The sequence below is a fragment of the Liolophura sinensis genome, chromosome 7 (assembly GCF_032854445.1).
Source record: "Liolophura sinensis isolate JHLJ2023 chromosome 7, CUHK_Ljap_v2, whole genome shotgun sequence".
In the NCBI taxonomy this organism is placed as follows: domain Eukaryota; kingdom Metazoa; phylum Mollusca; class Polyplacophora; order Chitonida; family Chitonidae; genus Liolophura; species Liolophura sinensis.
In genome coordinates, this window is record NC_088301.1 from 29,636,494 (window position 1) to 29,650,173 (window position 13,680).

General features: G+C 40.7%; 1 protein-coding gene across 3 annotated transcripts in view; it reads right to left on the reverse strand.

Annotated features, from left to right (window-relative positions):
* Positions 1-2,650: 2,650 nt before the first annotated feature.
* The window catches only part of LOC135471223 (uncharacterized), a 36,686-nt gene continuing 25,656 nt past the window's right edge, over positions 2,651-13,680 (reverse strand). For all 3 annotated transcript variants that reach the window (XM_064750349.1, XM_064750350.1, XM_064750348.1), the window contains one exon: positions 2,651-4,561. In XM_064750349.1, coding sequence (XP_064606419.1) covers positions 4,129-4,561 — 433 coding nt within the window. In that variant the 3' untranslated portion in view covers positions 2,651-4,128. The remainder of the gene's footprint in view (positions 4,562-13,680) is intronic.

Genomic DNA, 13,680 nt, shown 5'->3' on the forward strand with positions numbered 1-13,680 from the left:
CACCATTCTCCGCAGCCAAGCTGAAGCTAAGCAACAAAAGGCTAAGTATTGGCGCTTTAATCACCAATCGAGCCAACAGTAAATAATGACATCATGAAGGGCTCAGAGCTACCAGAAGCTAAATATGACGATGATTCATTGGCAAATGACATTATCGCGCTCAAAAATACACCAGGACCGTCCGCTACAAAACTGAAAATTTGACATGATAAATTGTTAGAGTGATAATAACCCTTCAAAGACGCTCTACCAGTTGTAGATACAAGGCCGTAGACTAGGTTTTTACATTCTCCAAATGCGGGGCGTGAAGGATGGGAGGGGCCGGGTGGTCAGCAGGGGTGACCTGGATTTGATACCGCTTAAAAGGCAATTCTAAGCCCTGTACCGCAAACGTGTATGAAATTGGCCAAGTAATTTTGATGATAGTGGGATGCTTGTTACCCAAATGTGACCTCTGACCAGAAGAAAGTTCAGAAAGATCGTGTAAAAGACCTCATTTTCGATAGACGTCCTACTGTGACAGAGAAAGACGAGTCCACTAAATGATATCGACCTACATGAATCAGTTCTCAAGACGTTTAGGTAAAGGGCTGACCAATTTACAGGAGTGCGGCGATAAACTATCAACAGGGTTGACAGAGGGGCCATAAACACGTACGTTTTATCCATTAAAGATAGTTATAATTTAGGGTACACTGGTAAAACTATATCTCAAATGGCACAGGTATACACGATGTCGAATTTAGTAGTTAATAATAACTAATAATACCTGCACTCTGGGCACGCGATGCTTAAAATTGAAATGCTCTTACCTTAATAGCGCTGTTACTGAAGCATCTCCTTTATGTCATTGTGCTTAGCTTTATCGTGTCGGTGTTGTACGTTGTGAAACAGAAACAGTAACACTGACTAGAGCACAGAAATGTACATTCCTGCTGACCAGATGAATTGAATGTCATTTCGGCTTGCGGCTTGAACCGATGTGAAGGTATGCTGGGGTCAACAGTACCAGCAGATATGACAGCTTCCCATGTCGCAAAGTTACGCACGTTTGGTAAATGGGGTTCTTTATGATAAACACTAGCCTAGAGGAGTGCGAAAATGAAATATCAGAGCGACACATGGGGAACCTCGCTTGGTTCCGAATTGCCTTTGCTGTAAAGACGAATATTCAAGTGTAGCTATTCCACTGGACGCAGTAATTTGTGGACTGATCTTATGACCTGGGTCAGTCTAGCAAAATAATCACAGACAAATAAACATATCGCTGATCTTTGTGTGGTCACAGAGAAGAAAATGACTATTTTGATGGACATTTCATAATGTTGATGTTGTTTCATCTTGCATTATTAACGAATTTTCGGTTATTTTTTTTTAACCGGCTCTAGTTTATTAGAGGCTACCTTCCGCAATTCATAAAATGCACGATTACGATGACAATTTCGTATTTAACTTCTACTCGGAATGCTCGTATTAAACTAACCATATAATAAAGTATAATATTTTAATAAGCACGAAGGAAGTCGCGACAAATGACAATGAGGGAGGCCAGCCTTAAACATGGCGGGACCTCGATTAATAGAATGACGTTTTTAACAGTTTGTCTTCCTTTGGGGAGGATTTACAATATCTAAGGAAAGCTATTTAATCAATGCTCATACATCTGTGCCATTTGAGATATACTTTCACTGTGTGCTCCTTCCTTTTAAGCTACATATATATTGTATTCTAGCGAATTTTTTTAGTTTTGCAAAGAATAGAGGAATGCAGATATCGGGACTTTACCCATGTTTCCTCCATCGATACTATTGACGTTTGATAAAATAGTGAGATATTACTGGTTACAGAGTAAACTTAACACTAATCCATAAATAAAAATTTTAGCATGGGTGAGCTATGGATGGTGGATAAGGGGCACGCATATTTTGCTGTCCGTTGTCTACGGCCTTGATCTTATTAAGCGTTCAAATGTCGTGTTTTCTTAAACAGGTAAATGCGTTTCATTCAAGAGAAAGAAGCTGTGTTTGTCATTCAGATCAACAATGGGTCTAGTTTACCAGATGTGGTTAACTTTCTTGACTAAATCCGATTTTAAATGTAGTTCCCTTTATCTTTAGGTTTAATATTAATAGTGGTTCCAGCTGAGGGCGTTCACACAAATTACAATTTTACTTCGAGTTTCCCCACTGGAAAGTTTATTAAACTTTATTGTAAGCATCAGGCATTGCGACACGCATATTTCCGCCCAGTATCTCCGATCTTTAGGCTATTGTGTAACCGCAATAGCTTAAAACTTTCCAGAAATGGTGAACACGTGTATCTACGACTAAACGCATGGCCCTTGTCCGTAACTGCACTTGTACCTAAGAGTTAAGCTCGTTTTTCTATAACGAAATCTACTTCGTGGCAGTGGTTCAACTCATTAGAATGAATGAAACGTCATCATGAAGGCAACACCGTGTTAAGATTTATGTGGACTTCTTTACAAAACAAATTAAAGTACAGCTACTTCATTTCATACCAAATTTTTCATCAAATACTTTACATCTACGTGTTTCCATTTATTCCTCCACCAGTTATTCACTTCCTCTATATGTAGGTATAGCCTTTCCCTGTTCATTCAAGTAACAACCCCCCCCCCCCCCCCCCCGAAATAAACAAAGAAGTATTATAACGTTAAGGGTGGCCTAGCGAAGTCTTAAACCTTTGTAGGCCTGATGGCAGAACATCCGATATGTTGATAGACTTGCCTCGCAGGAAGCCCAATTAGGCTTTGGGAATTCAAAACGGCCAGCAAAAATTTTTCGCAATTTTGGGAAATAGGGGATTTGAACCTACATTCTGTTTTTGATAACTGTGTGTAATCAGAACACTTTAAATGGTTTGGCCGGATTGCAGTCACGGATGTGAGGTGGCAAGATATGAGAGTCCCACTGAATGGTAATCTTAGTCTTCTTCAACAGTGTTAACAGCATACAATTACATGAGTTTTTTTTTTCTTTAGAACTAAAGTTTGAGGGGGTAGGTATCAACAACGGAGTACAAGAAGTTATTAGAGGTGCAAAAGAGAAGGCAGTAAGGAAGTCAAGCAGGCAAGCAGAAAACGCCCCGCAGGCTTTACTGTAGTGCCCGGCGGCCACTTTCACAAAGGTCCGCAAAGAGCGGCACTTTATCCTACTTGAATGTGGTTCATAGTAAGCGTAAAATAAGTAACTTCTGGTGAAAAGTTGAAACCCTGGCATCCATCATCATTTCACTAAGAGTTCTAAATGCCGGACCGTTGCCTCCAAAATAAACAATCGTCTTTATTCACGTGTAGGCCTACCTCCATTTCACATTCTCCACATCTCGTTGTGAGCACAAGCATCTTAGACATCTAGACACACGAACAAAGTCGTCTGAGAGATAACTCCTTACCATGATCTACTACTGAAAACAACGAACACACATAACTGTGATGTAAGCACAGCTTGCAGTAAACATAATAACTATGTCGTCAGCTATAATAATCCTTTCACCAGGATTGCTATCCAGATCATAACATTTCATTTTAGGAGCTCCACTGAGGACAAAAGTGCATAGATGGCTTTAAGTTGTCAAACACTGGCCAAACGTTATGTCATCCTGACTTGGAGAAATTGCTGCTCAAGAGGAAATCTCGACAGTTTTACTGCCGTCAGTAGTTGCTTGAAATAAAACAATTCACTTCTTTCCTATTTATCCTATTGGGCCTACATAGAGACCCAGGTTATTGACGTAATGGCAGGATTGTCCAAAAACATAGCACAAGACTGCATTTTCTTTTTTACATAAATGCGACATAAGCATAAATATCTAGCAAGCCAAAATCCACATTGCTAGATTTAAACCCACATTTCACGGGTCCCCGCCATTGACAGCTCTTCTGTTGGTCACAGCTTGTGTGGCCAGTCCGGGGCATCAGCTGCGCCTCACTTTACACAAGAGAGTTGCTAACTCGACACGTCTGACACAAATCAATGACATAAGTGAGAATAAATCCACCTTAACGCGCATCCACCGAGAATTCCGTGACTTAAAAGCATCAAGCTTGGCAAAGAGTAGTACTTCAGACAAAATGTAAACCGTGATACTAAAATTTTGTCTTGGCTACATTATGCTGCAACACTTTTTCTGCTTTTTCTTTTCCTTTCCATTATCTCCAGGGGACTCAGCAGGAGTTTTAGACCCATCCACAACGGGTTCTGCAGCTCCTTTGTCTATATCCGCCTTTATCCCTTCTGGTGAAACAGAGTCTTCAACTCTGCCGTTTTCTCTCATTCTAGGTTTGACCTCGGCACATGCTGGCTGAGAGCTCTTCGCATGCGCATGAGCTGGTTGTGCAGAAACCGGTGCAACAACACTTTCTTGCACGGGTGATTTCTCCACATTCACATTATCTGTTGAGTCTAATCCTTTCGCCTTCCTCTCTTGTTGATCAAGGTAAAACTTATCCCGGACAATTGTTGCTCGCTTCAGGAGTTCGTCTGTTTCTTTACTCAGTTCACCATCGGGTATGAAAGGATTGTCTCTGCTTTCCGTACTATACACAAAGAAAAAGCAAAATGCTAGTTAAAGACAGAACATAGAATTCAGGCAGTAAATTCGACAACTTATCGCCAAATGTTTTAATGATGTTGCTTCTGTGCTTCAATATGTGAAATCTTTCAAACGTAAAGGAATCAGGGCCAAATGGCTTTATACAACAATTTGTAAACACTATTCATTCCTACTGTTCACAAAATATAATAAAGCTATAAATAAAAATAAATATGTATAACTAGTCACCTGAAGGCGTCCAACAGTAAACATGAGGTAACTGTTTTCATTTCTGAGAACGTACATGTAGCACTTGGATGTACAGTCAGACAAGTAGGGAGCCGAGGGGGTTAGCACGCCAGTGCGGCGCAATGACCCAGGAACCTCTTACCAATGCAGTCGTTGTGAATACAAGCCCCGTTCATGCGTTTATTTATTTATTTGATTGGTGTTTTACGCCGTACTCAAGAATATTTCACTTATACGACGGCGGCCATCGTAATGGTGGGAGGAATTTCCACGACCATCCGCAGGTTTTTCTTTGCTGGTAGACCTCCCCCCACGTACGGACGGAGAGGAAGCCATGAGCTGGACTTGGACTCATAGCAACCGCATTGCTGAGAGGCTCCTGGGTCATCACGCTGCGGTTGGCTTGCGCGCTAACCAACTGCGCCACGGAGCCCCCCCCCCCCCCACCCCCCGTGGTCTGCCGTCAAACTGTAGATAGTCGCCGTCGTATAAGTGCAATATTCTTGAGTATGGCGTAAAATACCAATCAAATAAATAAATCAAAAAAGTAGTGTTGGCAAACGCTGATCTATAGTGTGGGCTTCTACACTCAACAAAAAGTACCATATATATCTATATGGCAACACGGACAATACAGACCCTTTAAAGCTCAACTGTGGTAGAGTCAGGCTCGACAGTTTCCAAATACACAAGGACATGTACCAGCTTATATTATAATATATTTGACCGGATATCATCAGTAGTACATATACATTTAAACATTCGTAGCTGATTCAACTGCGAAATAAACAATCACTATATGCATGCAAAAAGTGCGAGAGTATCGTCAACAGATAAAGATGGTTATAGCTATATGGAGAAGTAACACATACACAAGTCATTGTGCGTACATGGTTCAACATGCTATTATATGACATTTATGCCACTCACTGATATAAACTGACAGAAATGCGGTGAAGTTATAACATTTTGACTACAAATCAAAGGGCACAAAGCAAACTTAATTCAAGAAGATAAAAAAGATGGTACCAGTATGCGGTCACAGCATTCCTTGTGTGTATTTACAACAAATAACCTCCACGCGAACACATAAACCTTGAATAGGAAAAGATGCATATTGATGGACTTTACTTGGACACGCTATTCATCATGTTTAGTCAAAATCAACTCACATGTCCGCAAAAGTGAAAATTTCAAAACGAGGGGATGAATAAGAGTATTTGGAAAGAGGATTGTGCTATTTCACAAAGTGGGTGGGGAGGACGGCAGAGATGTGGTAACGTTCCGAATGACTCATACTGACTGGCAGACAAATCTTAAAACTTTAAGCTACTTAAGAACGCCTTATTTCTGCACAGCATTGGTCCCAATCACTTGAACTAAAAACGCAGTACAATCATATTACAATAAATTGACTGAATATTTGGTCCCGTGGACAGACCCATGCACACAAATACTCTGAATATCATGGTCATGGCCTTATTATTTGTATATAGTAGGTTTACCTCTGTATAGCTGCACCCATTGATTAAAACACCTAAAACATCTGGTAAATGTGACCTATGTTCTCCTTAATTCGGGCGATAATGTGATGATAAGATCCGTGATGCACCTTAGCCCTGATTATAGCGTAATGTCATGGCAGTCAGCTGGATGCTTGGAGGAACCGACTAGCACCTACATTAGGAGCCAACCGCACTTCGATGGCAATGGGTCAAACCTCATGACGTAATACTGATGCCCAACCAATGCATGTGTGTTATTTTAAACACAGGGATTGAAATGTATGTCCATCTAGTTTGTTCTAATGGTATTTATTTATTTGATTGGTGTCTTACGACGTATTTCACTCATACGACGACGGTCAGCACTATGGTGAGGGAAAAACCGGTCAGAGCACAGAGGAAACTCACGACCACCTGCAGAATGCTGACAGACTGTCCAAACAGTAGACTGTCCGGATTAAAAAAACGTTTTGGTTGTTTATTCACTGATCTCATAACTTTGAAATGGTACAGATGTAGACGACGAACTACCCGTTTGTAATTATACAGTTACGGCCTTTTTATGATGACTGTCCAGAGTTATACAGACGAGACGCGGAGTAATATCGAAAGATGTCAAATGAAGAGGCCAATATATAAATCATATAAATACTGGCGAGGGGTTGTAAGACACGGTATCGATCGAATGAAATTATCATAACTATTTTGATATATGGGCCATCCAAACTTTTCGGCTGCTATTCCTCATTTAAACATACCAATACCTTTTTCGAGAAACATAATCTCTGACGCTGATGTTTTGTATCGTATTGCAGCAATGCGAAAAGCGAGTTCGGATTGGTTAAATTCCATCAGAGGTAGGGAATCGATTTTTCCTTCATCCTGGTCCGCTGTTACCGTCCACAGACTGATCACATGAGGATCACAAGTCACAGGGTGACAGTCTTTCGGCTGTTCCTAACTTCATTTTTTGTACCAAACGTTATACCATACGTGTCTGTCCCTATGTGTCATATTCTCAGTGGTGACAGCAGTTTAAAGAAGCAAATTACCAACGGAGGTCATAGCAGGATGGTTGATAAAATATGTACTGATTTCCTAACAGCTATTGTAATGGACAGTCATTAGGCAGTGGCTAAACACCGTTGTTTCGCCTCATCGTGATCTATGCAACATGAAAAAATGTCAAAATTCAGCCTGACTGAATTGAACATCACATTCTCTAATTCCCAGATCCGATCAAGCCTTCCTCAACATCACCTTGATCTCGATCAATAACTTGGTTGGAATTTCCAAAGAGGAACAGAGCTACGGGAAGACACACAAACGCGTGAGTCCCAACGAACATGCGCAATGGATACGAGTTAGAAAGTTTATTTAATCAGGGGTAGCTTACCACCGAAGCAGAACGATTTGCTTGCGACATAAACGTTCTGCTAATGACGCCTTGCCGTTGTACAACTGAAAATTGTAAAGCTCAACGTAAAACCCCAAGCAAAAATGCGTATACGTTCTCTTTGATAAGTAATATATAATAAGTATTTGTTCTGTGAAACCACTGTTCACTGATGATGTCCATTTGTCCTTATGTACACTACAGTGGGTTTTGTCTATATTGTCAGTTAGAAATAAGGGTAAACCAGGGACCAGCCTCAGTGAGAACTGCTGACACGCCTTTTGGGAGCTAAGAGGTCTTTTTACGGCTTGTGTATGGTGTGAACCTTTCCGGGCGTGAGGGGATTTCCACGCCTCCCTCAGGAGTCTCGTTATCTCTCGAGGCCAGGAATGTGGTATACAGACAGTATAACCCAGGACTCTATGTATATGTCACGGATGTGAGCTCTGTTGACACAACGCGACTGCTCACTGCTTTCTATCTACCTACTTGCCATTTCCTGCGGTTGAAGCAGGATATATCAAACCCTTGTCCTATCCTGTCACACAACAGCTCCTTCATATACAAGCCGTATAAGGCCAATTTTAACAACGTGATCTCATACGGGGCAGTTTCTCTGCAGCCTTAATGTAGGACAAAAAAAATCTTCTGAGCTTTGGAAAACGGTTCAGTTTTGGCCAGTCAATGTCGCTTGACCCATAGAAGATATGGTTAAGTGATGCTTCGGCTAATATAGCTGTATGCAGTATTTTAGCTCTGGCCATCATTTTCATGATCATAAACAATCTTTGTAGTTGGTGATGGAATTTTAACTGGGTAGGCATCAAAACTCGTTGCAGTAAAAGAAACCTAAAATATGAAGTAAGGTTCATCATACAAACAAGTGAAAACTATGCGTAAAAATAGTTTCATTTATTTTTCAGGTATTTTTTAAGAGTGTTGCAAGGCATTTAAATATTTGAAAACAAAGGTGGGCTTTATGAGCCATACCATTATTTCAGCAATATTTTACTCATGGGTAAAAAGAGTTATTCCTTCATTCAGTGTCGTGATTTAAAGTTAGATAAACTCTCTGTGAAATAAGAGTTCCTAAACTCTGACAATAAAAACAATATAAAGCCCACCTTAGAATTCAGATGTTTGAACGCCTTTAACCCTTTTCACAAATATCACAAAAATAAATGAAAGTATATTTATGCATAGTTTTAAGTGGTCTATTTATGTCTACTTAGATTTTTAGAGGTGTTTTCCTTTAATGTTTTACCGTGGCAATCGTAGATTGCTAACTCATATAATGTGAAAAATCTGTGCTAATAGAATAACATTCATGTTATACATTAGGGAGTGGGAAGTAGCCGAGTAGTCAGGGTGCTATGCTTTGCAGCTAGGACACAAGGTGTGTGGGTTCAATCCCGGTCTTTGACATGGAATTTGTACATTTTCCACTGACAATGTCTGTTGGGCTTTTGTACTACCCAACAGTCTCTTCAATAATTGCAGGCTCTGTAAACAGAATTTTGGGTGAGATAAAATTTCGTGGCCCATCACCCTGCTCGAAGATGAAATTCAACATGGCTGACGTTGGTTTGAGTGTCCTATTTAAAAGTTTACGGTGTGAAGAATCAGCTTAGCTTTGGGATAGCTATCTCCAAAATCGCCATTTGACATTCAAAAGAATACCAACAATGAAATAAATAGTATACATTCATCACCTCTGGTACATGTATTTTCACATCTGAAGGATAGTCTTCTCTTGTCCGTGATCTTCTATACAACCGAATAAGAAATACGCGGATACTTATGCTATACACAATATCAAAATGTGTACAAGGCAGTTGATCAAATGGGGCACTACATTAGGAAATAAAAAAGAAAAAAGGAACTAATCTGTCTGTGTCAGTACAAATTAATCATGAGCTTCGCTAAAATCACATCAGGCAAAATGTAAGCCTATCCTATGTTCTTCACTTTCAATCAAACTCGATATAAATGTAAATGGCTTTAACATTTAACCTGAAACGTAAACTATGCACATGATCTGAATGGACAAGGAAATGTTCCTTACGTAAAACTATACATCGAACGATTGGATTTATGGTCTGATCAGAAATCATGCCTTCTTATGCAAAGGATATAAGGAAATTGTCGTCACAACAGTGGTAATGAATAAATGTGAAAAGCGACGCGTCCTTCCCTCTGTATGTATGTATCCATGCCACAAAATGCTAGATTGCACATGCAAAACAATTGAAGCTGTAGTCCAGACACGAGCTTACATGTACACGTATTGCAATGTATCAGTACGGTGCTCAGGAATTTTTCACAGGAACAGCGATCAGGACTATGGGAGGCAGCTGGCCAATGTATAAGGCGCGACACCAGAATTTTAAGACTGCAGCGGCAAAACAATTGGACGATTTGTCGCACCTTACATTTGCTCAGTTCCGCGACTGTCATGGTCACGAGGGAAAATGACAATTTAGTTAACAAGGCAACAGAAGTAATGGATAAATAGAAGGTGCTTCATATCATCAGGTCTGTAGGTATGTATCCGGCAAAAATTAAAACTGCACATTCAAAACAACTGGAATTATACCTCGGAGAGAAGTCATGCCTGTTTACCAGCAGATATAGGGAAAATCTGGTTACGATTGGAACAGCGGAAATGGATATCTGTATCTATGTATCCGCCCAAAATCAGAAATACATATGCAAAAACAATTGTAGATGTAGCCTGGACAGGAGGCCTAACTTGCAGAGTGAATACTGGTAAATTGATGGGAGCCGAGCCAGCAGGAACCGGCATTATAGACGAGGTAACATGAACACCTGGTTCACGAGGCAGTCAGCTTTGTGGAAAGCAACACTGGAGGCGTAATGTTCATGCATGCGCTTCTCAATAGAGGAAGGCATCATTAAACAGACGGACCTTAGTCGGCCTTTCTTTCCGTCGTTTTCTTCCGCCGAGACACAAAAATTATGGATTAACGTTAACTGCCTCGTTCACACGATATAATTTGTCATGTCGACTGATCGAATTCGACAGGTGGACTGAAATTAGGACAATTCTATTTCATAAGCTGCGTTCATACGATGTGATATGTCGTGTCGACTCGGGCAATGTGACAAATGGAAAGGAATTAAGACACGTCTATTCCATAAGCCGGGTTTGGACGATTCCGGCGATTTGTCGTGTCGACTCGTGCAATTCGACAAATGGAATGGAATTAAGACACGTCTATTCCATAAGCCGGGTTTGGACGATTCCGGCGATTTGTCGTGTCGACTCGTGCAATTCGACAAATGGAATGGAATTAAGACAAGTCTATTTCATAAGCCGAGTTTAGACGATGCCGGCGATTTGTCATGTCGACTCGTGCAATTCGACAAATGGAATGAAAATAAGACATTCCATAAGTCTATTTCATATGCCGGGTTTAGACGATTTGTCGCGTCGACTCGGGCAGTATAAGCCGGGTTTAGACGGTGAGGTTTGTCGAATCACGCCACAACAGCATGGAATCGCATATTCGACATATCGACTCGACAGTTGCATCATGTGAACGAAAGTACAGAAAACAATGATTTCACAATGCATTGGAATGCAGATAGATGGCGAATGTTATAACCGTCATGTCTGATATTAAGATCTCACATTCGAGCCTATGCAAAAATTCAATTTCAGATTTATGCAGTCAAATGGAGGACGAGATTAACACTAGGGTGAAACACAAGCGGACGCAAGCCGGTAAGTTGGAGCTGACGAGCTGCAGGGTCTGGTGATGTGAGTGACTCAGGATATAGAGCCTACATCAATCGATCCACTGCTGTGAAAGTCTATACACATGTTCAAATGCCTCCGGCACATGCACAGTGTTGGCCTCAGACTGTCTGGCCGAGAGTTCTATCTAATGCAGGCCTTCTGTGTGGCCGAACAGCCCCACAATACTACATGTAGAGAGACTACTAAACCATGACTCATATGGACCGTTATCCGTACACACAATCCGAATTTTACTTTCACTAAACCACGTATACACCTACATACTTGTATACACAGACTGGACTTCAAATGCCGCCCTATTTTTGAGAGTAGGCCAGCTCTCTGGGGTTACGTTCGCCCAGGTCTGCCTTATCCTGTCCTCATGAAGAGAACACCGTCCTTTAGTCTTACCTTTTTAATGGAGACCCTTCATGGTCTGTAGCCGACTCCATCTTTGTCTGTCGTGACACAGGCCTACATCACACTAGCAGGGAGAGGCTCACTCAATGAAAATTAGCTAGTCGGTGCCATAGAAACCGATAGGATTATGTTAATCAGCTTGCAGGCATTGGAATCCGTTCGGCGTTGTGCTACACTCCACCCGATATGACTGGACAGACGGACGTACTGAGCCAGCCTGCTGTCTGTAGCAGAGAGAGCTACAAACAACCGCCGCACAGCACTTCATACGTGTCCGGGCCTCGCCTCTATCTGCAGGCGGCCATTATCCAGTGGCCTGATAACATACGTTAAGGAATTCGAGCAGATTTTGCACTGAGTTGAGTTATACCGTCGTAGCTCATGAATACATATAGTGTGTAAATCAAGAGATACGGCTTAATCCATTGACTCAGGCTGGATAAAAAGTATGATCTGGTGAGCATAAGGAAGGAGTCTTCAACATCTAGATGATGTATTCAATGCGGAAACGAGATGGTTAGGTACATATACAAACAGTTTAATTAATAAAGGTAAAGTAGACAGTTTTACAGCACGTACATATACTGCCGTCTACTTATTAAATAGAGACCCTACACATACCGGTATCTAATATTAACGTTAACGTTAGCTAACAGTCTAATACTAGCTTACTTTAAATTAAACATGTACGTGGGAAGGTCTGTCAGCAACCTGCGGATGGTCGTGCATTTTCCCCGGGCTCTGTTTCCTCCCACCATAAAGCTAGCCGCCGCCGTATAAGTGAAATATTCTTCAATACGGCGTAAAAAAAAAACAATCAAATAAATAAATAAATTAAATGTTATTAAGTCGTTCCTGCATTTCGATAATGTTCGTGTGCGCGTTCGGTTTCAGGACGTTTGATCTACCCAATCTTTAGACTAAGCTATTTTCCTCGAAAGGATGGATGTCTTCAGCAATATTTCATTCTCCCACATAATGTTCCAAAATCATGTTTACTTCCTCTGTCGATCGTCCATTTTGGGCTGGCTGCAAAGTCAGTCGTACCACTCCCCAATTGCTAATATCCCTTTATTTATGAAACACAGTTATGTTCAGTACTAAGTTTCTGTCCGTAAAAACATGCAAATATTATAGTTTAGGGTTGTTTCAGTTAAATGTTAAGCATATAACTTCCATGGATGATTCTGCAGATACAATACACTTACTAAAAATCAAACTAGTGTATGAAGGCATAATTAAAGTACGAAACAGAATAAAATACCGATTGCTATTTCCACTAGTTGAAGGGAGCTACATGAGGTATGAGGTGACCAATAACAATCAAAGGATATGAGTATTAATTTATTTATGTGGTGTTTACGCAAACCGTTTTCACTAATATATTGGTTACGACGGCTATCGGGTATAGTGTTGGAAACTAGATTCTCTGTGAGTGTGTATCACTGAACATTGCTAGATGCCAGATCAACCTCGGATTTAAAATAAAAAAGTAACCTTAATTAAGGTTATACTATTTAGTTGTTTTGTTTTTTTCGGAACAGACGTGAATTAACGTCCACAGTCATTCTGTTCTGACGTGCTTGGAACTCTATTAACGAAGATTAGATAAGGAATTCTTACTAAGCCATGGGATACCCAGTGTAACCTGATACAATAAAACTGATAACATGGCGGCGCTTTCGATTTTCTCAGTGTGTGCCATTTTACTTAATTTGAAATGTGATATGTTGCTTATACACAAAACAAACTTTAAACTTTGTGTGGGATACTGTATCGATGCATATGTC